The sequence below is a fragment of the Eleutherodactylus coqui genome, chromosome 8 (genome assembly GCF_035609145.1).
Source record: "Eleutherodactylus coqui strain aEleCoq1 chromosome 8, aEleCoq1.hap1, whole genome shotgun sequence".
NCBI lineage: Eukaryota > Metazoa > Chordata > Amphibia > Anura > Eleutherodactylidae > Eleutherodactylus > Eleutherodactylus coqui.
This window is the reverse complement of record NC_089844.1, coordinates 77,775,248-77,800,950: the sequence shown is the minus strand read 5'-3', so window position 1 is coordinate 77,800,950 and position 25,703 is coordinate 77,775,248. Positions and strand designations below refer to the sequence as shown.

At 42.6% G+C, this 25,703-nt stretch overlaps 2 protein-coding genes across 6 annotated transcripts in view; one reads left to right on the top strand and one right to left on the bottom strand.

Annotated features, from left to right (window-relative positions):
- The first annotated feature begins 1,268 nt into the window (after positions 1-1,268).
- On the top strand, positions 1,269-20,753 carry KLHL41 (kelch like family member 41). Its single transcript, XM_066575902.1, has 6 exons — positions 1,269-2,446; positions 4,954-5,111; positions 5,192-5,299; positions 8,265-8,450; positions 19,654-19,800; positions 20,511-20,753. Exons 1-6 carry the CDS (start codon positions 1,355-1,357, stop codon positions 20,620-20,622), a joined length of 1,803 nt encoding a protein of 600 aa, XP_066431999.1. The 5' UTR covers positions 1,269-1,354; the 3' UTR covers positions 20,623-20,753.
- A 3,766-nt stretch (positions 20,754-24,519) lies between these two features.
- FASTKD1 (FAST kinase domains 1) overlaps positions 24,520-25,703 on the bottom strand; it is a 45,192-nt gene continuing 44,008 nt past the window's right edge. For 4 of the 5 annotated variants that reach the window (XM_066575896.1, XM_066575894.1, XM_066575897.1 and 1 more), the window contains exons 13-15: positions 25,247-25,367; positions 24,936-25,047; positions 24,520-24,666 (exon numbers count right to left, since the gene is read on the bottom strand). In XM_066575896.1, coding sequence (XP_066431993.1) covers positions 24,577-24,666; positions 24,936-25,047; positions 25,247-25,367 — 323 coding nt within the window. In that variant the 3' untranslated portion in view covers positions 24,520-24,576. Of the gene's footprint in view, positions 24,667-24,935; positions 25,048-25,246; positions 25,368-25,703 lie in introns of those variants that run through there. The other variant, XM_066575898.1, reaches the window with a different exon arrangement.

Below are 25,703 nucleotides of genomic sequence, written 5' to 3'. Positions count from 1 at the left end.
GCATGCTCTATTTTGCTATAGATTCTGCGCAGGCAGCCTCCATTGACTTAAGCCCATACGCAATTTGATCTGCCTGTGTGAGCCATGCATTATAAAGCCATCCATGTCCCTCTGGGAAATATGCAAATAGGAAAGATAGAACAATACCTCTGCAGTGCCACCTGATACCCTTCTTGATCCACATCTATAGACCTCTTACTAGCCAAGCCAGAAACCCACTGCACACTAAAGAGTGGTAATCCCCCCGAAACAGCTGTTTGTGTATGGTATTCTGGCTTTGGCTTACAATTCCCAGTCATTGTTATAAGGCTTGTCTAAAAAGTCTGACATTGACTGACAGGAATGCTTCCTTTCAATAGGTGGCGCTGCAAAGGTATTATTCCATCTTCCCTATTTGCATATTTCCCAGAGGAGCATGTATGGCCTTATAAGTCTTCTAGGTGCTCTCCTTAAGTCGAAACTATACCCTTCCTGACCAAAGATTGTACATTGTTAAAGATTGTATAAGTAATTTTGGGCCATCCTCTATCTTTCACGTTGGCAGCTTCCCAGCAGCGTTTAGTAGATACCCCAAGTTTGTACTCTGCAGGAACTAGGTCATACAGGTAGATGGTGACCCCTGGCTGCTACAGAAAAAGCAATAAAGCACAGCGGGTGCTACAGTATCATATGACCGAATGGAAAGAAGCAATACATGGGAACTGGAATACTTCTTCAACCGTTTATATACACGCTTGCACTATAAATGATATATATGTACTTTGCATATTGGATGAACGACTGTATAATAATGTCATGTTTCTTTATTGACTCATGAAATAAAAAAAGATTGACAGATCTGTTGCAGGAAATTCTATGACTATGCCGTACATCTGAATGGGGTTTGTAGAAATTCATGCACATCCAACAGAAACAAGCCCATTCATATACTGTATAGAATAGATATTTTTTTACATTTCTGCAGCAAATCTACCACATGCGAAGGAAGTTATAGCATTGTTTAATGCAAACTTTCCAGAAAACCCGTTACATGATATGATATTAAATTGCCATCCTTTTATTGCATCAGTCAGTTTCACAAAGCTATCTCAGCCTAGTAACCAAAACCTACAGTTGTTTCTTTCAGTCTGTGACAGCTGCAGGAGCCAATCCTGTTTCCAAATTGGCCAACCTGAATTCCATATTATAAGAGCCTGTACCTATATTTAGCTGGAAGGCTTAAATTGCAGGGAGTTTAAGTTTGGCAGAGTTTATAGATCAGCCCTTTTACTGCTTGACTTGGGAGCTGACAACAGCTTTCTGCTTTCTCCCTCAAACTCCCCTGCTGCTTCAAGCAAAAAAAAAAAAAAGCCAAATGGATCCCACACGGGAACTAAAAGAAGAACTTCGGCTTTATCAATCTACTCTTCTTCAGGATGGACTGAAAGAACTTCTAGATGAAAATAAGTTTATCGATTGCCTCCTGAAAGCTGGAGACAAAAGTATACCTTGTCACCGGCTGATCCTTGCAGCCTGTAGTCCTTATTTCCGGGAGTTCTTCTTATCCGATGAAAGTGAAGAGAAGAAAAAAAATATGGAACTGGACAACGTTGACCCAACTATAATGGAAGCCATTCTTAAATACTTATACTCTGCCGATATTGACCTTAATGATGGAAATGTCCAGGATATTTTTGCACTGGCCAGTCGTTTTCAGATCCCATCTGTCTTCACTGTATGTGTCACTTACCTTCAGAAGCGACTCTCACCTTCTAATTGCCTGGCTATCTTCAGGTTGGGCCTTCTTCTGGACTGTCCACGCCTTGCAGTCACCGCCCGGGACTATGTGTGTGATCGATTCAGTCAGATATGTCATGAAGATGATTTTCTGCAGCTTGCTACACACGAATTGATAGCCATTATTTCTAACGATTCGTTAAATGTCGAAAAGGAAGAAACTGTGTTTGAGGCTGTGATGAAATGGGCCAAGATAGACAAGGAGAACAAAGTGAAGACCCTGTCAGATGTCTTTGACTGCATTCGATTTCGTCTTATGACCGAAAAGTATTTCAAAGATCATGTAGAAAAGGAGGAGCTGCTCAAAGGAGATCCTGAAATCCAGAAAAAGATAAAAGTTATTATAGATGCCTTTGGAGGCAAATTGCCAGAACCGGCCAAAGATAAGGGAGTAGATGGTGATGTTGGGGATGAAGATTTACTTCCTGGATATTTGAGTGACATTCCTAGACATGGCATGTTTGTCAAAGACCTTATCATAATGGTCAGCGACACGGCTACAGTGGCTTATGATCCAGTAGAAAATGAATGCTACTTGGTAGCTCTATCCGAACAGATTCCAAGAAATCATTCCAGTATAGTTACCAAATCTAAACAAGTCTATGTCATAGGTGGACTGTATGTGGATGAAGAAAGTAAGGACAGTCCTTTAAAATCCTACTTCTTCCAGGTATGTATAGCTGAACTGACTTTCTTGTGTACACTGCAGGTCATAGATGTTATTTCATGTTCTTGCCTTCCAATTGTAGAACATTTTTAATCTTGTATTCAATTCATAGACCGGTGATTCCCAACCAGAAAGCCGTGACCCTCTGTGGTGCCATGAGAACCTGCCAGGAGGGCAGGTTCATTCACTGAGTTACAGTTAACCACATTGGTGATTAATTAGCTGCTGACCATTAGCACTAGGGGTGTGAGAAGTGGGATGAGAGGAGTCACCATAGGCAAGCTTCGCCCATTATGCATAGTCACATAGCCTTGCCCACTACAACACCAGAGAGGAGCACTCCCATTCAGGAAGCAGCTTGTGCATGCTGGACCTCCATATACAGAAGAGTAAGAGTAGACTCAAACCTCTCCCTGAAGATGGAGAGAGGTTTGAGCAAACACATATATTGCGACGGGGGAAAAGAGGCTTGGCCACACATACACCGATATTACCGCAAGGGAGGGGCAAGAAAAAAGTTCGAGGGTTGTTGAGCTGCATGTGATTAAACTGTGATAGGGAGGGATTGTGAAGCTATGGATGGAATTAATATTGCAACATGGAGGTGTTTATAGATATTTTTGGTAAAGAAAAAATTACTTGGTAAGGGTGCCCCAAGGTAATCCCCCCCCCCCCCCCAGGAGTGCACCAAGGCTAAAAAGGTTGGGAAACACTGCTGTAGATGATCATACAAATAATGCATGCCATAAGGTCAAGTAACACTATTTCATTTAGTGCACACACCATATTTGCAAAGGTGATACCTAAATTAGCATTACTTTATTTTAGAATAGGGTTGTAAGATGACCAAGTTGCCATAGGCATTAGGTTAATTTTAGCTAAAAGTTGTTCTGCATCACTTATCACATAGTAATATAGTAACACATAACACAGTATGTAAGGCCAAAAAAAGACATATGACCATCCAGTTCAGCCTATTACCCCCCAATGTTGAGCCAGAGGAAAGCAAAACCCCCAATGAAACAGAAGCCAATTTTCCCCTTTTAAGGGAAAAAATTCAATCTGCTCTGCATTCAGCTCTGCTCAACGTATATGTTATTTCTGTGTATGGGGGAGGGAGAAGAGTAGCTTATAAAGTCCAACATTGCTGATGGTCTTTTTCCGATGAATGAATGATAAGACCTGCTACCAGCCATACACTTCAGTCCAATGATTATGCTTACAATTGCGGGGTTCACTGACAAAAACAATATTTATGGGCAATTTTTGAAATTTTACAAATGGCTTTTTGCAAACCATAAGCAAATGAATGAGGAGGACATTTAAGTATCAAACAGAATGTCATGTATGATAATGAAAAGTCAAACTAAGGGATCATTCACATGGCTGGGTGCAATTTTGGTGTGTGAAAGCGCATAATTTTGGTGCGTGTGGGCATTGTTGCATCTGTGTTCACTACATTTTTCACGTATGCAAAAATTCCCAAATGATGCCAGTTTCGTCACAACCTACAGAAAACAGGGTGCACAAAAATACCTCACAGTGAATACGGATGCTAATGTGTATTCACTGCAGGTTTTTTATGCACCCATAGACTTTAAAGAGGTATTCCAGTCTTTTTTACCTAATGACCTATGCCCTGGGACCCTGCTCGGAACCACTTTCCATCAGCTGATCGTCTGGTCGCTTCTCCTACACTTCCTGCTTATGAAAGGATGTGACATTCTAATCATGAGTGGAGCAGGAATCAATGCGACACTTCCATTGATTTCAATAGGAGTTAAGTTGGTGCTCCCCTAGCTTCCTCTGACCATTGATGACAATGTCCGGCCTGCTGCAGAGTGCAGCGGACTGGATGATCAGCTGATGGAGGGGGTCCCATGTGGCAGACCTCTGTCCATCAATTATTGATGACCTATCCATGGGACAGATCATTTGTTAAAAAAGACTGGAAATCTGTCAGTTCTCACTGGAGTAATTGGGTCATACATTATCCCATGTGGCCATTCAGCATAATGACTCATCCAATGACTTGAGGTTTTGTGTGCATTTAGTCATCCGCTTTCTAGTGCAATCAGCTTTGGGGTGTAGAAGGAGTCTGAGAAGCAGGGGTCTTACAAGATGTTATAGATGCCATGCACCATCTTATTGTGCATGGCTGGCTGTACAGAAAACTGTCCAAGGACTTGACAATGCAAAAAAGGAAAAAAAAATAGCCTAACATACCATAATTATTTGCTAACCGACTAGTTATAGTGGTAGCCACAGGCCGGCACATGTGGTACTAATAAGGGGCATCAATAAAAAGCTTTAGAATACATTTTGCTGCATCATTGAAGAAAATTCGGAGCGGGTAATATACAAAATGTATACAAATGGCGGCACTTACAATGTATACAGTTATACTTTCTACTACATCTCATGCTAGTAAATCTTCAGACATAGAAATGACATACATCATATGGACATAATATCATATAATAACATTTTTCTGCTCTTCTGTATTGCAGCTGGACAGCGTTGGTGGGGAATGGGTTGGATTGCCACCACTTCCATCAGCCAGATGCCTTTTTGGCATGGGCGAGGCCGACAACTGTATCTATGCCATCGCTGGCAAAGACCTGCAGTCTGAAGAGTCACTTGATACAGTATTTTCTTATGATGTTAAGTATGTTGTACATAGTTACCAAGCCCTTTACTATTTGGCACCCCTTTGCAACGCTATTAAGTTTCTTTATTCCCTTTCAGAGCAGTGGCTTGGAAAGAGGCAAAGAAAGTTCCTATCAAGGTTTATGGGCATTCGATAGTGTCACATAACGGACTCATCTATTGTATTGGAGGAAAAACCGATGACAAGTAAGTGTGGAGGTGATATTGTGTAAAGGAACATGGTTTCCCAATGTATTCTTCCAGTCTGTAGGTCCAGCATATCACCCTCCATTGAAGGTGTTGTCCAGTTGTAAACTATTGATAACCCACCCGCAGGATAAGCCATCAATGGTGGATTGGTAGGGGGTCTGTCACCTGAAACCCCATTGATCAACTGTTTACTGGTCCAGTGCTTTTGTGCATTGAGTAAATTTCTGTAGCAAGCAGACAGCTCCATTTCCACCTCAGTGGCCAGGTTTGGTATTGCAGGCTATTCACTTCAATGGGAACTTTGCCTGTAATACCAAGCCTGGCCACTGTAGTGGGAAAAGGTAGGAAAGGAGGGGGTGGAGCAAATCCGATGGTATTGGAGATTTTGGTCCCAGATGTCTGGAGATGAAAAAGCCTTAGAATGGGCTGTGAAAAATGAATGAGCTGTGGAGGTGCAGCCAGCAAGGAGAGCCCACCAATGGTGGGCACGACAGTTGTGTGAAAAGCTATGGAGAGAAAAGACTGGTGGATAGGTATGACTATCCACCAGTCTTTTCTCTCTATAGCTTTTCACACAACTGTAGTGGAAGCAGATCTGTCTACCTGCTGCAGAAATCTGCTCAGTGCCCAAATATACCAGAATAGAGAATAGCTGAAATTTTGGGGGTCCCAAATGGCAGACTCCTGCAGATCTACTATTGATGCCTATTCTATGGATAAGCCACAAATACAACTGGACAGCCCCTTTAATCTATGTAAAGTTGGCCATATACATGGTATTCAATAAGTGATGTTCTACTTTAACAGTTTTGTCAAATGTTTCCTGAGAGATCTCCTATAATATTTAGCATCTAAAACCTATGGCCCCCTAATCCACCAATATTATTTTCTGTTATGACTCTAAGGGCCCCTGCAGACTGGTGAGAGCGATATCTGGATGTGATTGACGCCCCGACATTGCTCTCACAATCCTTCTTGAAGCCCTGGATATGAAGCGTTTCCACAGGGAAACAGCCTCCCATCCCAGCAGGGCTGAAGGAATCTCCTGCCGTGCCTGTCAAAGCCATGGCAGGAGATGGTGATCTTCTTCCATTGATTTCAATGGGGCCGACGGCAGCAGCACCAGCCCTATTGAGATCAATGGGAAACGCTCGCAATCCTCTGCCACTACTGTGACAGTAGTGGCAGGAGACTCTCCGTGGCAAGAATTTTCGGGAAGGGGGGGGGGGGGGCTTGAAATATAAGCCCCCCCCCCCCCAAAAAAATCAATAACTGTAGAATAAAAAATAGTAGCGCTATCATCTCTTGCACGTGTTCTTGTAGGTTCCTCTTCTTCTGTTGCTCTTCTGGCTGGGTATTGAAAAACTCCGCCTCCTGAAGCGCTGCCTCTGAATGGCTGAGAGCTGTGACCAATCAGAGGCAGCGCTTAGCTGTCATTCAGTGCTGAGCGCTGCCTCTGATTGGTCACAGCGCTCAGTCAGTCAGAGGCAGCGCTTTCAGGAGGTGAGAATTTTCAATCCCCAGACAGAAGAGAAGCAGAAGAAGAGTGCCGGGACCTGCAAGAAGACGCCCCAGAGATGACAGCTCTTCCCAGGTGATGTATTGTGTGAACAGAACCTTATACAACTAGTGTATCTAAAAATAAAATCCCTAAATGAATGTGATTCCTCCCTTGAAGCTACTTAGACATGGTTATACCCCTGATATCAACTATAGGAAATTAATCAAAGTTCATTTGCAAGCAATGAATGCCGCTTTTACAAGATGTCAGACAATGAGCCTACCTGTTAGGTTCGTGTGGGCAAATAAGCACCAGACCCACACAAACATGACCAAACGACAGGAATTTGGGACAACTGACATACCGACAGACTGGGGAAAATGACAGAACTGGCATACAAAACACAGAAGGGGAAACTGACCCTGTGCTGAAGGGAGGATGGCGAGGCTCTACCTAACAAGCGGAGCGATTGCCTCTATAAAGGCGGCCCTGCACTGGAACCTCGGCCCTGCCTCTCCCAGATAGGTGGTATACGGAACCAAGACATGTACAGACAAACTCAATGCACGAACTGGTAACTGACAGATGACAAACACACTTACCACACAACCTTGCACTCTAATGCAGATGGTAAAGCTGAATATAAATACGAGGGATTAGTTTGTACATTGGCCAATGAACTTAAGCTGCAAGGCCGCGATCAAGGCTCCTCATGCCTTGCAGTCCCTACTCTAGCAAGACACAAAACAGGCAGCACAGGACACCAAACACCCAGCAAGCTGCAAGCTGACCAGACACTACACACACAGCAAGCTAACATGACACAAACACAGGCAGACAAGACTGAGGAGATAACGCTTCCTCTTGCAGAGGGGCTGGGGTATAAATCTACCCCAAAACCCAGGGGATTGGCTGACCAGAACCATCACAGCCAGCTCAATTAACCCCTACCTGTGAAGGTTTGCTCCTGGAACCCTGAAATACAACACAGAGTCCAGCAGCACAACCTGACACTACCATTCTGAAGCTATGTACTCAGCTTAACGACGCCCTCTCCTAGGGATTAGTAAACTGAGAGAGGAAGCCTTGTCTAGGTCTCTTTATATTAGTTAGAACCAAGACTTGATTGTACTTGACACCAGACTGTCAGCGCCCTTTGAAATCACTGGATCCGCTTTAATTACAATGGGCGCCTCCAGGACTGGAATTTTTGAAAAGGTGATGGGGGCAAGAACTTCCATAATCAAGGTAACTACATTGACACCTTTCTCTTTTGCAAACTAAACTGTACAATGCCCCTGTACCATTACCGTTGGCTCATTTGATGCTAGTTGGTCATATAAACAATTTTGCATAAAATTTTAGAAAAACTAAACCTTCTTTTTGTGATAAGACTACAGAATGTAGAGCGGTTCATAAACCCTACATTGCTGGACTCCACTAATTGTCATTTCATTACAGGAAATGTACTGGCCGAATGTTTGTATTCAATCCCAAGAAAGGGGACTGGAAAGACCTTCCTCCAATGAGAACAGCTCGCTCAATGTTTGGTGTTGCTGTCCATAAAAATATGATCTATATCGCTGGTGGGGTCACAGATGATGGACTGACAGCTTTAGTGGAAGGCTACGATATTGCCAAAAACAAGTATGTATAAGAGAGAGAGACGCTCTTCTTTGTGTGTCCCAATGGTTCTCAGACATGACCACCAGGACCTCTAGTGTTATTATTGATAGGTTTCGAGTCACTACATGGAACTTCAAAGACAATGGGCAATAGGATTATAGAATAAAATGCCAGCACACAGGGGTGAGTTTAATTAGGTAAATATCTAACTAGTGCACATCAAGGAATGTATTTACTTTGGTTAGGGGGTTGTGGAACCCGCCATCTACAACCTTACAGGATTGCCCATCAATATATGTGGTCTAGGTGATGATCTCCACTGATCCACCAAGCCACCGACCACATCTCTCGGTGACCATTGAAAGGTTTAATATAATCTCACAATGTTACGCATTTCAGAGATCTAACATCTACATCCTAAGGGCTCTTTCATATGACCGTATGTGTTTTTACGTTCTGTCGTCCGCGCCGTGAATTCACATGAATGGACGATTTTCCACGATCATAGCCAGAGATAATTAGCATTTTCTCATCCATGAGTGACGTTTTTAGCGAAAAATACGTTGCACCCTGGAAAACCCTCGCTTGGTGTAAATGCTCGGGACTACTTCAAATGCCTAAATAGCGGCACCTGTAAGCTTTTCACAGCATTGGACGCTGCTAAACTGCCTCTCCTCCCTTTTTTACCCATTCTCCCATAGAAGTCTATGGGAGCCGCTGACGTACATAGGTCAAAAGGTAGAACCAGAACTTTCACCGTATATTCGTCGCCGATGTATTTCGGTTGGGTATTTAGCATCTTTTATGGTGCAACGTTTTTACACACCATATAGCCACCCATGTGAACGAATACATTGGAAACCAATGCCTCAGATGGTCACGCATATCGGTCGTCCGTAATAATATGCCGTATATGCGCTTGTGTGATTAAGCCCTTACTGAAGCATAACAAAAAGGTATTACATCACTACAATGAAGGTTATATACACACTGCAATTGCTACAAGTGTAATTACATGTGGAGCTGTGTGTGGCCGGGCTAGGATACAGTGCGTTCCACCGCACCGATGCTATCTTGAATGTATCTGCAATCCACAATGCAAGATGTTACTTTGGATTGACACATTGTTTATAACCAATGCGTTGCTAACCAAGTATGTAGATGTGTATATATGCAAAATCTAAAATATGTGTGATATACCAATTAACTATATAAAATCTAAAGTGTTTACTAGGTGTCTGGGATGACTTAGTGAATCTTGCATTGAGCAGGGGGCTGGAACCGATGCCTCTGAAGGTCCCTACCAACTATATAGAGTGTTGCACATGCTAAATATCATAAAAAACAGTATAAAAGTAGAGTAGATATGTAGGGAATTATGCTGAAAACAATTACTAATACAACTACTAATAGTCATTTATATAAATATGCTCAAAAATACATAAAATACCTAAATAATTATGGCTAATGTACAAGAAAATAGAAATATAAAAACAATAAAATCATAAATGTGTAATGAATTTATAATGAGGCCCACGTCCTAGAGATTCAACCTATTATTAACCCTTTCCAATACACTGTCTGACGTCTAAAGACATTCTGATAAAAGGCTGTACAGCTCCAATGTCAGAAGACGTCCGGCAGGGTATTCTTACTGTAGATCAAAAGGCCACTCTGTTGTCAGGGGCCTCTCCAGCATGTCACATACCGCAATACTAGCTCTAGTCAGCAGATGGCGCCATTGTATAATGGCAGGAGGGGAAAGCCCCCTAGGAAACCCTGAAACCAAAATTAGATTGCAAAGGGTTAAATCCCATAGGAGAGATACACATCATAATACTGTAGGTATAGCTGAAAAAGAGAGGAGGAAGGAAAACAAAAACAGCATTATGACTGTGAACCTAAGGGGTGGGTAACGTGAAGACCCCTTTATATACTGTATGCTCCATCATTGCATTTAATCCCTTGGGGACCAAGGTATCGGGTCTGTATATCCAGTACATTTCTTTAATACGCAGTTTTTTAAATTTACCCTGCAGTATTTTGTCACTTGGGCTTCAAGCATAGATCAAGCATGGGTCTTACATAGTATGTAGGGCCGACAAAAAAACCTATGTCTATCTAGTTCAGCATATTACCCCCCAATGTTGATCCAGAGGAAGGCAAAAAAAACAAATGAGGTAGAAGCTAATTTTCCCCATTTAAGGGAAACTGACTCCAATCTGGCAATCAGAATAATTCTCGAATCATCGACCTCTGAAGTTATTAATGATTCTAATATAATATTGTATCACTCAAGAAAGGTGTCCAGTCCCCTGTTGTACTCTATGGAATTTGCCATCATCACATCCTCACGCAGAGAGTTCCACAGTCTCACTGGTCTTACAGTAAAGAACCCCCTTCTATGTCTTTGTTATCATACTGTATTTAGCAGAGTATCTCTATACACTATGGAATAACCATTAATAACATTAGAGCCATGTATGATTGATCTTTCCCTTAGAAAAATGATGGTTCTTCCAACATACTTACGTTTACACGGGCATTTCAACAAATAAAGAATGTAGTTAGACCTGCAGTTAAGAAAATGTCTGAAACTCTACCCATTGTAGTAAAGTATTACCCCTTTTATGCTTAAGAAAGGGGGTAGATGTTAGACTTTCGAAACACATCTTACCGTGAGATAATAATGTTTGACTACTAATAGACCTTTCAATGGTCACTGGAAATTGTCATCGGTGACTTGGTGGAGCTGTGCATTTCATCATCTAGATCCCAGATACTGACAGGCCATCCTGTAATGGGGTAGTTGGCAGGTTCCACTACCCCCTAACCGAAGTAAGTCCATTCTCAGCCGTGCACTAGTCATTACACTTATATAATTATGTACATCCCTGAGCGCTGGCATTTTTGACCTTTGGGATCCCACTATTGACCCCCAGGGATGGTAACTGTATGTTGATATTTTGAAGGCTTTACTGGCTGTTGGGTGCAACAGTGAACCCCAAGTGGGTATCACCATAACGCCAGTTGAGTCTATCAATTTTGGCACGAAATAGATTATTTGGACACAGAACACTGTGTTTATTTTTTGAAATGTGAAATATGATTTTAGTGCACCCTCAAATAGATTTAAGTACACACTCACTGGTTTCATACCTATGGTATAATGTAGTACTATGATCACACTATGACAGTAAAAAATGTGGGTCTGTGGTCATCATTCAAATACAATCCGGCTCAACACATATATCCAGGACTTCTATCCAGTAATATTTTGTATTAAAGCTTGCCAGACAGCACTTAGATGCCTTCATTTCTGTATAGGTTAAAGCTAAGAACCCTATTTGGAATTAGCTGGAGGAATACAGTTCATTCTTCAAAACTAGGGGTGTACAATCTATGTCTAGTCTATTGGCTACATCATATTGAGCAACTCCAAAGTGCTACAATAAAACTTTAAGGGGTATCAGCATTTATAGCATAACAAAAGTATATGCCATAAAGGTCTGATAGATGGAGGTTCCACTTTCAGGTCCTAGAATCCTAGAATTGTAGAGTTGAAAGGGACCTCCAGGGTCATCGGGTCCAACCCCCTGCTCACTGCAGGATCACTAAATCATCCAAGACAGATTTTTGTCCAGCCTTTGCTTGAACACTTCCATTAAAGGAGAACTTACCACCTCCCCTGGTAACCTGTTCCACTCATTGATCACCCTCACTGTCAGAAAGTTTTTTTTTAATATCTAATTAGTGTCTCCCCCCTTTCAGTTTCATCCCATTGCTTCCAGTCTTTCCTTGTGCAAATAAGAATAGGGCCGATCCCTCTGCAGTGTGACAGCCCTTCGGATATTTGTAGACAGCTATTAAGTCTCCTCCCAGCCTTCTTTTTTGCAAGCTAAACATTCCCATATTCTTTAACTATTCCTCAAAGGACAGGATTTGCAGACTAGTTCTGGGCACCCCACTTTAAAAAAGACATAGACAAACTGGAGCAAGTTCACAGAAGTTACCAAGAACAAACACTGTATTCCAGATGAGGTCTGACTAAGGAAGAGTAGAGGGGAATAATTACCTCACGAGATCTAGACTCTAGGGGTCACGGAGAGCGCCAACAGCTATGTATAATACCACAATGGTGCTCGTGTGGTAACTCACCTGGTGCAAGGCATATCACCCTCAGGTGGTTATGCCTGCACCTAACATCCTGGTGTGCTCGTAAGAATTATTTTATCCAGGGTGTACCAAAAAAACAGATTAAATAAGAAGAACGATCCAAAACTTTCTGGAGAGCTGCGGGTCACAGTATAACTCCGTTCCTCCTAAGAGGTCGGATAAGTCAAAAAGAAACTACAGAAAAAACTATAGACCTGCGCTACTTGAAATATCGAATAAATTATGCATGTCTCAACAATCAGTGTTTCCAATAGAGACAAACAAAAACAAAAACACTGTTTTTATTGTAAGCAAACAAATAAAAGAAAAGAGGTAGCAACCTCTTCAATTAAATATATAAAAATACTTGCGGGATCCTTATACATGCAACGCGTTTCGGCGCAATATACGCCTTTCTCAAGCATACTAGACATCAACAAACATGGGTATAAATAGGGCTAAACAAATTACGTACCTATTGCGAGCTATCATTCATCAAGTGTGAATGGGTTGCAGTTCTTGGCGCCATTCTGGCCAAGAAAGATGACGTATCAAACATCACCACGCTCGATACGGCGCACCGGATGTGACATCTACGGCCGGTATCAGAGATCGCACAGCCTCCAATGCCACTCCGGACCCCGCCTCCCGGATGTGACATATGCGGCCGGCATCGGAGACCACCCCGCCTCCAATGTCAGTACGGGCCACGTCCCCCGGATGCAACAACCGCGGCCGGCACAGAGAACGTACCGCCTCCAGTGTCAAAACCGGACCACGCCTCCCGGACGCGACACACGCGGCCGGCACCAGAGATCGCACCGCCCCTGGTGTTAATCCGGACCACGCCTCCCTGGGTTCAGAGGTATACCTCTTCAAACGTGGCTCCCTTCCAACTAGAGACACGTGCCGCCATGACGTAGCCCCGCAACCTCCGTAATGAAGTGCAACGCAGCGTTCCCCAGCCCCGGCACGCACCGTGATGACGACTCTCAGAAAATTAACGAGATGGAACGCAACGCTGCGCCTCAAAGGGGCGTGGAGGCGGCCGATCATGTGATTTTTAATAGCACTATGTGTTTAGTGTATACAAGACTATTTGTGTAAAACTACAACGTTTTTTTTTGAATAATTTACTCCATACGATCGATCATGGAGTTTATAATGGCACTATGTGCTGAGTATATACAGTCCTGTATATACTCAGCACATAGTGCCATTATAAACTCCATGATCGATCGTATGGAGTAAATTATTCAAAAAAAAAACGTTGTAGTTTTACACAAATAGTCTTGTATACACTAAACACATAGTGCTATTAAAAATCACATGATCGGCCGCCTCCACGCCCCTTTGAGGCGCAGCGTTGCGTTCCATCTCGTTAATTTTCTGAGAGTCGTCATCACGGTGCGTGCCGGGGCTGGGGAACGCTGCGTTGCACTTCATTACGGAGGTTGCGGGGCTACGTCATGGCGGCACGTGTCTCTAGTTGGAAGGGAGCCACGTTTGAAGAGGTATACCTCTGAACCCAGGGAGGCGTGGTCCGGATTAACACCAGGGGCGGTGCGATCTCTGGTGCCGGCCGCGTGTGTCGCGTCCGGGAGGCGTGGTCCGGTTTTGACACTGGAGGCGGTACGTTCTCTGTGCCGGCCGCGGTTGTTGCATCCGGGGGACGTGGCCCGTACTGACATTGGAGGCGGGGTGGTCTCCGATGCCGGCCGCATATGTCACATCCGGGAGGCGGGGTCCGGAGTGGCATTGGAGGCTGTGCGATCTCTGATACCGGCCGTAGATGTCACATCCGGTGCGCCGTATCGAGCGTGGTGATGTTTGATACGTCATCTTTCTTGGCCAGAATGGCGCCAAGAACTGCAACCCATTCACACTTGATGAATGATAGCTCGCAATAGGTACGTAATTTGTTTAGCCCTATTTATACCCATGTTTGTTGATGTCTAGTATGCTTGAGAAAGGCGTATATTGCGCCGAAACGCGTTGCATGTATAAGGATCCCGCAAGTATTTTTATATATTTAATTGAAGAGGTTGCTACCTCTTTTCTTTTATTTGTTTGCTTACAATAAAAACAGTGTTTTTGTTTTTGTTTGTCTCTATTGGAAACACTGATTGTTGAGACATGCATAATTTATTCGATATTTCAAGTAGCGCAGGTCTATAGTTTTTTCTGTAGTTTCTTTGAGATCTAGACTCTATGCTTCTCTTAATACATCCCAGAATTGTGTTTGCCTTTTTGGCTGCTGCATCACATTGTTGACTCATATTCAGTCTGTGATCTATTAGTATACCCAAGTCTTTTTCACATGTACTGCTGCTTAGCCCAATTCCTCCCATTTTGTATGTGCTTTTTTCATTTGGCTTGCCAAGATGTAGGACTTTGCATTTCTCCGTTCTGTTAGTCGCCACCCACTGCGCAAGATTTTCTAGATCTTTTTGAATTCTCTCTCTTCCCTAGTGTTAGCTATCCCTCCTAGCTTTGTGTCATCAGCAAATTTGATCAGTTTTCCATCAATTCCCTCCTCCAGATCATTTCTAAAAATGTTGAAAAACACTGGACCTAGGACAGAGCCTTGTAGTACTTGATACATTCTTCCACCTGGATGTGCAGCCATTTATAACGACTCTTTCAGTATGATCACTCAGCCAGTTGTGAATCCACCTTACAGTTGCGTTGTCAATCCCATATTTGGTCATTTTTTCAACAAGTATGGTATGAGATACTTTGTCAAATGCTTTAATAAAGTCAAGGTATACTATATCCACCACATTTCCCTGATCAACCCAGTCAGTGATTCTGTCATAGAAGGAAATTAGATTCATCTGGCATGACTTGTTTGTTACAAACCCATGCTGGCTCTGGTTAATTACTCCATTTTCATCCAAGTACTTGCATACATGCTGTTTAATAATTTGTTCAAATATGTTCCTGGTATAGAAGTCAGGCTCACAGGCCTGTAGTTTCCTGGATCCACCTTCTTCCCTTTCTTGAAGATAGGGACAACATTTGCCCTTCTCCAATTTTCTTGGACTTCTCTTGTTCTCACTGAATTTTCAAAGATTATGGTGAGTGGTTCAGCAATTACCTCCACAGTTTCCTTTAGTATCCTAGGATGTAATTCATCTGGACCTTGAGACTTGAATTAATTTAAGTTAGTTAAGTGTTCCCTCACCATCTCTCTGCTTATACATAGCCAGCATTCTTTTATTCCCCCGATAGCACAGGGAAGATCAGTTGATTTTTACATCTACTTTCTGAGAGAAAACAGATACAAAATAAGAATTTAAAAGTTCCGCCTTCTCAACATCATTCTTAACCAATTCACTATTTTCATCTTGTAAGCGTCCAATAGCATCTCTGACTTTTCTTTTGCTTTTGACATACCTCCAAAATCCTTTTTTATTGCTTTTGGGCTATGTTGCAAGCCTCAATTCATTATCAGCTTTAGCTTTTCTGACACTTGCCGTACAGTTTCTGCAGACCGCATTATATTCTTCTTTAGATATTCCCCCTCTCTTTCCATTTGATAAACATATTTTTCTTCCTTTTTATCATGTGTGCAAATTCTGTGTTTATCCATCCTAGTCTCTATAAATGCTTCTCATTCTTCCTTCCTTTAGGGATTAACGATTGTGCTTTGAGAATCTCATTTCGCAATATTTCCCAACGTTCTTTGGATTGGAGTCTTCCTACCCTCTTTCTGAGTTCATTAAAATCTGCCTTTCTGAAATCCAACCTTGAGGTCTGAGTTTTCTCAGATCTTTCTCCCCTTTTTATCCAAACTTCAAGGATAACATGATCACTGCCTCCTAAGGTCCCAGCCACCCTTACTTCCTCAACCATTTCCTGCCTGTTGGTAAGAATTAGGTCCAAGATAGTAGATCCCGTTATTTTCTCTTCTAACTTTTGGAAGATAAACCTGTCAGCAAGAGCGGATAAGAATTTCTTGGATCCATTACTTTTACCTGAGAGAGATTCCCAACAAATGTCTGCATAGTTAAAATCTCCCATGATCACTATGTTCTTTTTTGAGAGCTTGGCCATCTGATGTAGAAAGAGTTCATCCATATTTTCTTCTTGTCAGGGTGGCCTATAGTAAATGCCTACAATGGTGTCCTTTATGTTGTTCTCTCCTTGTATTCTTACCCAAACAGTTTCTACAGAACTACCATGCTCTGAAGCTTGACTTTCAGTGGAGATGAATGTTTTCCTTATATATAACGCAATACCTCCTCCTCTTTTTTTAGGTCTGTTTCTTATAAATAAGTTGTATCCTTCAAGCCTTGTATTCCAATCATGTGTATCATCCCACCAAGTTTCCATGATGCCTATGACATCATATTTCTCTGTTAGTAGCTCCAATTCTCCTTGTTTGTTTCCTATGCTCTGGGCATTTATGTAGAAACCTTTTTAGTTTGTAATCGGTATCTCCTGCTCCTCTACTGTCCTGAATTTTTTGTCTTTGTTCTTTCTTTCCACTTCTAATAACAAGGTTCTCAAGTGTATTAATTAGCTGTATATTTTTACCTGGCCTCTTACTTCCCTTCCCATATTGTTCTAATTTAAAGCTCTTCTAATGAGTGAAGCTCTCCTAATGAGTGATCAGGTCTTCACTTATCAAGAGGATGGGGTCCTCTTCTCTCGTAATCAACCCTCCAGAGAGGAGGAGACCCTGCATGCATGTGGCTCTCTTCATTGTAGATTATAGGGGTTGTGGTAAAGCCTAGCATTTCACTACTCCCAAAAATGACATTGGATGGAGCTGCATGCATAGCTAGCTCCCTCTAACTCATATACCCCCTGCTAGAGTGCTAAACAGGGGTTAAGGGATTCCATTCTCCAAATATATGGGGGAACCAAAGAAGGCTACACAGCGCACTATTAGTACTTACCTGCCCCAGCATCTTAACTGTGTGCCACTCCTTTCTGACATGGAAAATAGAAATGAGCAGCTACCACGCTCGGAGAAGCATTTCTGTGCTTAGATGGTTGGAAGTGGGCTGCAAAGAATGACATTGTGGGCTGAATGTGGCCCATGGGCCACAGAGTGTGCACTCCTGATTTAAATACAAGGTATATAGTAAAACATTTTCTTCATGCCTATCTTAGGCCCACTGCACAGGCATGGGTCGGATTCTGCATGCGGAATCACGCAGTGGAATCCGACCCTGTGCCTGTCCGGAATCTTAATCTGCACTGCGCATGGTCTGGACAGCGCGCCAACACACATGCGCAGTACAGATTTTGCTGCGCCATCGCTAGGCCATAACGCGGATCCCGCCACGTTTCCGCAATAATGATTGCAGAAGGCCCACGGGTCAGATGGCTTCCATTGACTTTAATGGAAGCTGTCCGCTCGGAATCCGCCTAAAAATAGTGCATGCTGCGTTTTTTTATCCACTAGTGGAAAATCGCAATTGATTTCCACTTGTGGGCAGGAAAAAAAAAAATCGCTTTTCCATTTCATGCTATGGGCGGTATTTGCTGTGGAATCTGGAGTGGGCGCCTGTCGCAATGCAAATCAGCCAGTGTGCAGACGGCCTTAGCCTTTGTTCACAATGCCATCAGAGGCTGTATTCAGAACTTCCATCGACAGTCTCAGCAGATTGGCTAAAAAAGAACAATGCTGCATAGAGTGCTACTCCTCTCATCCAAGTCATGGAACCCACACTGGAACTTGTTGGATCCATTGTAAGTCAGTGAGGATTGTTGGGCGCCTGTGGTATGGGTAATAAGACAGTTCTGACAGAGCATGGTGGGTTCTGTTAAATACAGAAATCACAACATTGCAGTCCTATTTTTCGCGTCAAAACTACAGATACCATTGTTAGTGAGGAGCGAACCTTTCTACAGCTCAATTCGGCTGGTTGCCCGAACGTTTGCAAAAAGTTTGGTTTCGTCTGAGTTAGTTTGAACTGTATAGAAAAGTTTCCCAGAACATGTAAAACTGCCATAAAATCCCTGTATAATACTCTGAGTGTAGGGCTATTATGGCTCTTATAGACTAGTCCACTAGTCCCACAACTGGTGTTGAGCAAACCAAACCAGTAGAACCCGCTTCAGGTAGAACTTTGCTATAAACTCTGCCGAAAGTTTAGTATAGCACAAACCTGAACAGAGAGCAACCTGAAACAGGATTCTACTAGTTTGGTTCACTTAACACTAACCATGGCGGAACCTACCAGGCCCCCTTGTAACTCAGTGGGGTTCAGAGATCACTACTGGTGTCCATCATTCTGTTTTTGACTTACATGTGAACAGAGCCTTAATCAATAGCTCTGAGCAGGTTGATTCTCCATCTAGAATATATCGCTAGGCCATAGAATTTTAATTTCAATCCTTTTGGTCATGGGACATATAGATAATCAGGAAGTGCACTAAACTATAGACTTCACAGAATTTGTCTCAAAAAGACATCCTCTGTCCATGTGTCATTTCCGGGCATATGGATGTAATAGGAGGATCTATGAGTCAGAGTGGATAGCGGCTAACAAACAGCAACTTCCTATAGCAGAGTGTGAGATGCCACATCTACAGCGGCTTCTATCTAAAAAAAGAACAAATTAACAAGTAGTAGTTTTGAAACTGCATGGAACATCCTTGTTAGTTATCAGTTACCACTGAAGTTGAAGCCAATCCTATTATTGCCAGGAAACAAGTGATGAGCGGTCATGATGTCATGTAATAGCCTTCTTGGCAAATTTATATGAGTGCTAATCCCAACATGAAACCTAAACTTGGCTGATGCCTTGGCATCCATGAAACCCTTGGCTCTGGGCACAGGAGATTTGTAGACAGAACACAATGCTCTTTCCAGTGACTGGTGGAAAAAGGCCTTCAATTTAAGAGAATTCTTCACAACAAACACTGAACATTGGTTGCGTAGAAACACCTACAGCTCATTTTCCAGTGTTTGCCTGCTGTTGCCCTGTGTGAAGTCTACTAATTTATACCCTTTGTAAAACATCAGGGTTTTTCTGATCTCATACAACTTATTTAATGCATTTGGATTTAGTTTTTTTAACTTTTCATTACATGCCATATTCTTTACCAGGTGGGAAACAGTAACAGAATTCCCACAAGAAAGAAGCTCCATCAACTTGGTCACTTCTTCAGGATCTCTGTATGCAATCGGAGGATTTGCAATGGTTCAGCTGGAATCACAAGAATTTGCACCTTCAGAGGTGACAGATATATGGAAGTAAGTTGGGCTGTAGAGTATATATTGCTGTGTTGGTCCTGTATACAAGCTACACGCAGAAAGAGGGGGTTGGGTTGTATATTACTTGGCAGGATAGCGTGTAGCAGAGCTGAGTGTATATACCTACGTGTAGCTCACTTGTAGAGTTGGCACTGCTCTTTATCCTACGTCTTCTTTTATCAGGGCTCCTTGTATTGCCCTGTACCCTTCATTTAGGACTCTGAGGCTCCCAGGTTATCAATAGGTAATTACTGGGAACATGCTACTCGAGATCCCCTGTGATGAGCTGATTGCCCGGCCCACAGTCAGTGTAGTGGATGGGAGTCATAGCAGACGGCAGCAGTAGGGGGGAAAACAAGACCCCATTTCTGAGATCCGTGGGGGTCTCAGCAGTGATAACAAACTCTTTAATTATGCAATGAGATCTCCCACCTTTGAGGATAATGAAACGGATTTTACATTCAAGGGGTGGTCTCACAAAGAAGCCGACCCAGCAATCAGCTGATGACTGCAGGTCCAACTCTTCTAACTCATGGCAATTGGTGTCTGGCCATACATCTCCCTGCATGCTGACTATTCACCTGATCAGCCATGTGACTATTCTGTTCATTCAGTAGACTGTATTTATACAAATAATCCATATGGCCATAAGATAGTCAAGTTTACTGTAAGCCTATTGTCCATCCCAATTTAAATGTCTGTTCCTTTAGGTTTGAAGATGACAAGAAGGAATGGAGCGGAATGCTGAAGGAAATCCAATACGCCTCAGGAGCCACCTGCCTTGACTCTCGCCTTAATCTTTTTAAACTGACAAAGCTGTAAGAATAGAACACAGTTTATAATGACACCACTGATTAAACCATTACACTGTTTTTGTTCGCAAATTGTTTAAAACTCAAGAAAAGTTGTACATACATTTATAGTTAAATTAATAAAGTTTTGGAAATCAGCTATCCAACTTCTCACATAATTTATTAGTCATTTGAAATCTATAACATATATATATGGTATATGATGGACTAGCTGATATACCTGGCTTCGCCCGAGTTAATTTAGTACAGATGTTTACCTGTTTGCACAGAAAATTATATGAAGTCATGGTTACTTTAGAGGAACCGAGGAATAAAATACATACACACATAGATTCTCCTCAGATTACATGTACTGATGTCCCTCTGCAGAATGGAGCACCCCTCCCACTCCCCTTACTTTTTAACCTTCAAGGTAATGCCCCTTTTTATTCAAATTTCCCCCAGACTGGGGGTTGCAGCCCTGTCTTAGTTTTAAAAGCATGCTCCATTTCTGCAGTCCATGGTCGCTTTCTTATGTACTTTACAGCTCAGTATATACACATAGAGGTGAGGTAGATTCTCCTCGGTATATACACATAGAGGTGAGGTAGATTCTCCTCGGTATATACACATAGAGGTGTGGTAGATTCTCCTCGGTATATACACATAGAGGTGTGGTAGATTCTCCTCGGTATATACACATAGAGGTGTGGTAGATTCTCCTCGGTATATACACATAGAGGTGTGGTAGATTCTCCTCAGTGTGTGTATGTATATGTATATATATATATATATATATATATATATATATATATATATATATATATATACACACACACACAGGTCAGTTATATTTTCAGTATATACACATAGGAGGTGAGGTAGATTCTCTTCAGTATACACACAGAGGTGAGATAGATTCTCCACAGTATATACACACAGAGGTCAGTTATAATCTCAGTATAGGTATTAGTGTATCTTGACGCCACCAGGAAGTCCTGGGGGAGTCAAAATTGACTCAGCAGCCTCGCAAATAGCTCCTGGAAGGCCAGTAAAACTGCAAGCAGTAAACATATAGTGGGTCCAAACTGCATGGAAAGAACATACAGCAAGACCAGCTGCTAACGCACTCCCACAGCTGCAACCTTGCCACCGAGGCACTCGACAGAACCGGCCTCACTTTTTTAGCAATGAAGCGAAAGCCTCATACACTGGCTTTTGCTAGGCCAGCGGCGCACCACAAGAGGCACCTCACCCGATTGCACATTGATATAGCGGCCGCTGCAGGGCCCGGGGGGACAGAGGGTTATGCCCCGGCCGCACAGTGCAGAACCATACGCCGACGGCCTACCCCACCCCAGCCGGCTTTCCCGGTGGCAGAGCAGAAGCACAGACCGCGCAAGCTGTCAGCGAAGGACTCGCCGCCAGGAATCGGACTGTGTCGGCGGAGGAGCACAAGTGCTCAGGGTGCCAGCTGTCAGCGGGTGAGCGCAGTCCACGGAGCTGAGAGTCCCACCGGAGCAGCAGAAGCGCGGAGAGCGCCAGTGGTGAGCGGGGCACCGGCCAACAGGGAGCTGACAGTTCCGGCGGCCGATCAGAAGCAGTGAGGGCGGCTTCTGTGAGTGGGGGACATTGGGGTGAGCGTTACATTACTCATTAGCATTACACTATTACATTTTTATGCTGCCATGTTACAGCGCTAACATGGCAGCCTTTTAGCACACTGGCCTAGTAGGACCTTGGTGCCTTGACCTTATCGGGAGCTGGGGGGTGTGAGAGAGGGGCGTTCCTCCTGTCAAACCCCTAGCTTCCGGTGGCGTCAAGACACACTAATACCCTCAGTATATACACATAGGAGGTGAGGTAGATTCTCCTCAGTATCTACACATACGAGGTGAGGTAGATTCTCTTCAGTTTATACACATACGAGGTGAGGTAGATTCTCTTCAGTTTATACACATACGAGGTGAGGTAGATTCTCTTCAGTTTATACACATACGAGGTAAGGTAGATTCTCTTCAGTTTATACACATACGAGGTAAGGTAGATTCTCTTCAGTTTATACACATACGAGGTAAGGTAGATTCTCTTCAGTTTATACACATACGAGGTAAGGTAGATTCTCTTCAGTTTATACACATAGAGGAGAGGTAGATTCTCTTCAGTTTATACACATAGAGGAGAGGTAGATTCTCTTCAGTTTATACACATAGAGGAGAGGTAGATTCTCTTCAGTTTATACACATAGAGGAGAGGTAGATTCTCTTCAGTTTATACACATAGAGGAGAGGTAGATTCTCTTCAGTTTATACACAGAGGAGAGGTAGATTCTCCTTCGTATATGCACAGAGGAGAGGTAGATTCTCCTTCGTATATGCACAGAGGAGAGGTAGATTCTCCTTCGTATATGCACATAGACATCAGTTATTTTCTCCTCAGTATATACACATAGGGGATGAGGTAGATTCTCCTCGGTATACACAGAGGAGAGGTAGAGTCTCTTCAGTATATACACAGAGGAGAGGTAGATTCTCCTCAGTATATGCACATAGAGGTCAGTTATATTCTCCTCAGTATATAGACCATAGAGGTGAGGTAGATTCTCCTCATTATATGCACATAGAGGTCAGTTATATTCTCCTCAGTATATACACACAGAGGTGAGGTAGATTCTGCTCAGTATATGTACATATAGAGGTCAGTTATATTCTCCTCAGTATATACACATAGAGGTCAGTTATATTCTCCTCAGTATATACACACAGCGGTGAGGTAGATTCTGCTCAGTATACACACACAGAGGTGAGGTAGATTCTGCTCAGTATATACACAGAGGTCAGTTATATTCTCCTCAGTATATACACACAGCGGTGAGGTAGATTCTGCTCAGTATATACACACAGAGGTGAGGTAGATTCTGCTCAGTATATACACAGAGGTCAGTTCTATTCTCCTCAGTATATACACATAGAGGTCAGTTCTATTCTCCTCAGTATATACACATAGAGGTCAGTTCTATTCTCCTCAGTATATACACATAGAGGTCAGTTATATTCTCCTCAGTATATACACATAGAGGTCAGTTATATTCTCAGTATATACACATAGGTGGTGAGGTAGATTCTCCTCAGTATATACACACAGAGGTCAGTTATATTGTCTTCAGTACACACACACACACACACACACACACACACACACACACACACACAGGTGAAGTAGATTCTCCTCAGCATACAAATCATTTCCCTAGGCTTCATGGTTTCTGAGATTTTTGCACGGTTTTTCATGCTCAGAATTGAATATTAAAGTTGCAACCCCTTTACATTTTCTAAATTAGGACCTAAAGAATAGTCATGGCAAATTTCACATTTGTACGGCATCGGGAAGTTAGATAATTAGATTAGGTACATTACATAAGGGGTCACTTACTTTGGCACTTAGAATTGAATAATCAAATTATGACCCCTTTACTTTTCCTATTCAAAACCTCAATAATGGAGCACCGTGCTTGGATCAGTAGGGTCCCCTGTGATCGGCCCCTACCAATATGACAGTCAACCCCTATTCTGTGGATAAGGGATAATGTTCAACCATTTTACAACCCCTTTAAGTTTCTAAGTAACCAATCTTTCGCCCTGGGAGATTTCCTCTGCCAGAGGTGTTTGCGCTCCTCTCCCTACTGAAATAAACCTACACATTTGCCCAACTCCGAGCTTATCTACTGTAGAGTCAGTGATGATTGCTGTCGGCCAAACAACCATCTTCTATGTATTTTTAGCATTGGGATAACTCAAATTTTAGCTCGGTCTGTAGGATACCACCTCGGTGGACTGCTTGATCACAAGTTTTCCTTGATTACAAGCAATTGATCAGGTTGATGATACTTTGATTCATCGCAAGAGGCAAAAACTAAAACTCTGCACCGTTCACATTATAAAATTTTATTTTTTTCCTAAATAACAACAAAATATAAAAGCACATGTCAATGATCAGCATCAATCTTCCTCGTGAGGTATTGTATCTGGCTCTCTTTTGCAGTCCCCCTCAGCGATAGCCATTCAAAGACGGGTATCTGGTAGACAAATACAAATCGGATATTAGAGTCAATTAACTGACATGGATTGAAATGTTCAAAGATTGAGCAGGGGGCTTGACTTAAAATATCCCCCAGTTTTGGACTGCAACATATTGAGTTATCCATATATGCCAATTTTATGAGGGCCGTAGACAACCGCCGGCTCTCAACCCTAATTGTGCGCTTCTTTAGGCAGCCAACCAGCACGCAGTGCAATAATCTGTAGTCTGTGAGCAATCCCAAATCCATAATAATCTGCAATATACCTGAATGACCTGGTATCCTATTAACTCCAAATGCCTTTTCTTCATTGCATGTGGTCCTTTTAAATGTGTATCCTGGCAGTAGGCCACAGCATGTAGTAAATCCACTGCAAATCTGTAATAGAAAAAAAAACAAAACATCGGTAATCATGAATTGTGTCTATCACACGATCAGGAAGGATTTATCGACCCTGAAAGTAAAGAATAAAAGCCTCTATTGAATGACAGGAAGCAGAGATCTTGAAAAGCATGAGAAACCGATACAGAATGTCTGCATGAAAAGTAAAGAGAACATTGGAAATCCAGGCGCTGACCTCTGGGCTCCTTCTGGTAACCGAACATCACGGTCCCGCTTCTTTATTGTGTCTTCAGAGACACTTTCCTGCTCCTCGTATGGAATTGGCTTTTTATCTTTGTCCAACGTGAATTCAAGATCTAAGGGAGCAAAAAATTGCAAGCTATACAAGAGGCCTGAACACCATTCTATATAAATTGGCCTCTAGTCGTACATATTTCTTCTGTAAATGGCTAGGACACATGGTGTTATTCACATAAGGCCATATAGTTCTCCACAGCTGTATTCACAATTCTACTAATGGAGATCTCAGATCACCACCTGCTGGCTTTAGGCCCTTTTACGTAGTATGTGGTTGCACGGATGCCCATTCTTAACAACTGCCCAGCGTGAAAATGCCAGTGATCAGCTAAGAAACGAGCAAATGTCTTCAAAAACATACATTGAATGACGGCTATATCAGAGACCCCCATCTA

Coding starts and splice junctions, on each gene's coding strand:
- KLHL41 (XM_066575902.1), top strand. CDS start 1,355: ATGGATCCCACACGGGAACTAAAAGAAGAACTTCGGCTTTATCAATCT. Junction 5,300..8,264: donor GGAGGAAAAACCGATGACAA/GTAAGTGTGGAG, acceptor ATTTCATTACAG/GAAATGTACTGGCCGAATGT. Junction 19,801..20,510: donor GAGGTGACAGATATATGGAA/GTAAGTTGGGCT, acceptor CTGTTCCTTTAG/GTTTGAAGATGACAAGAAGG.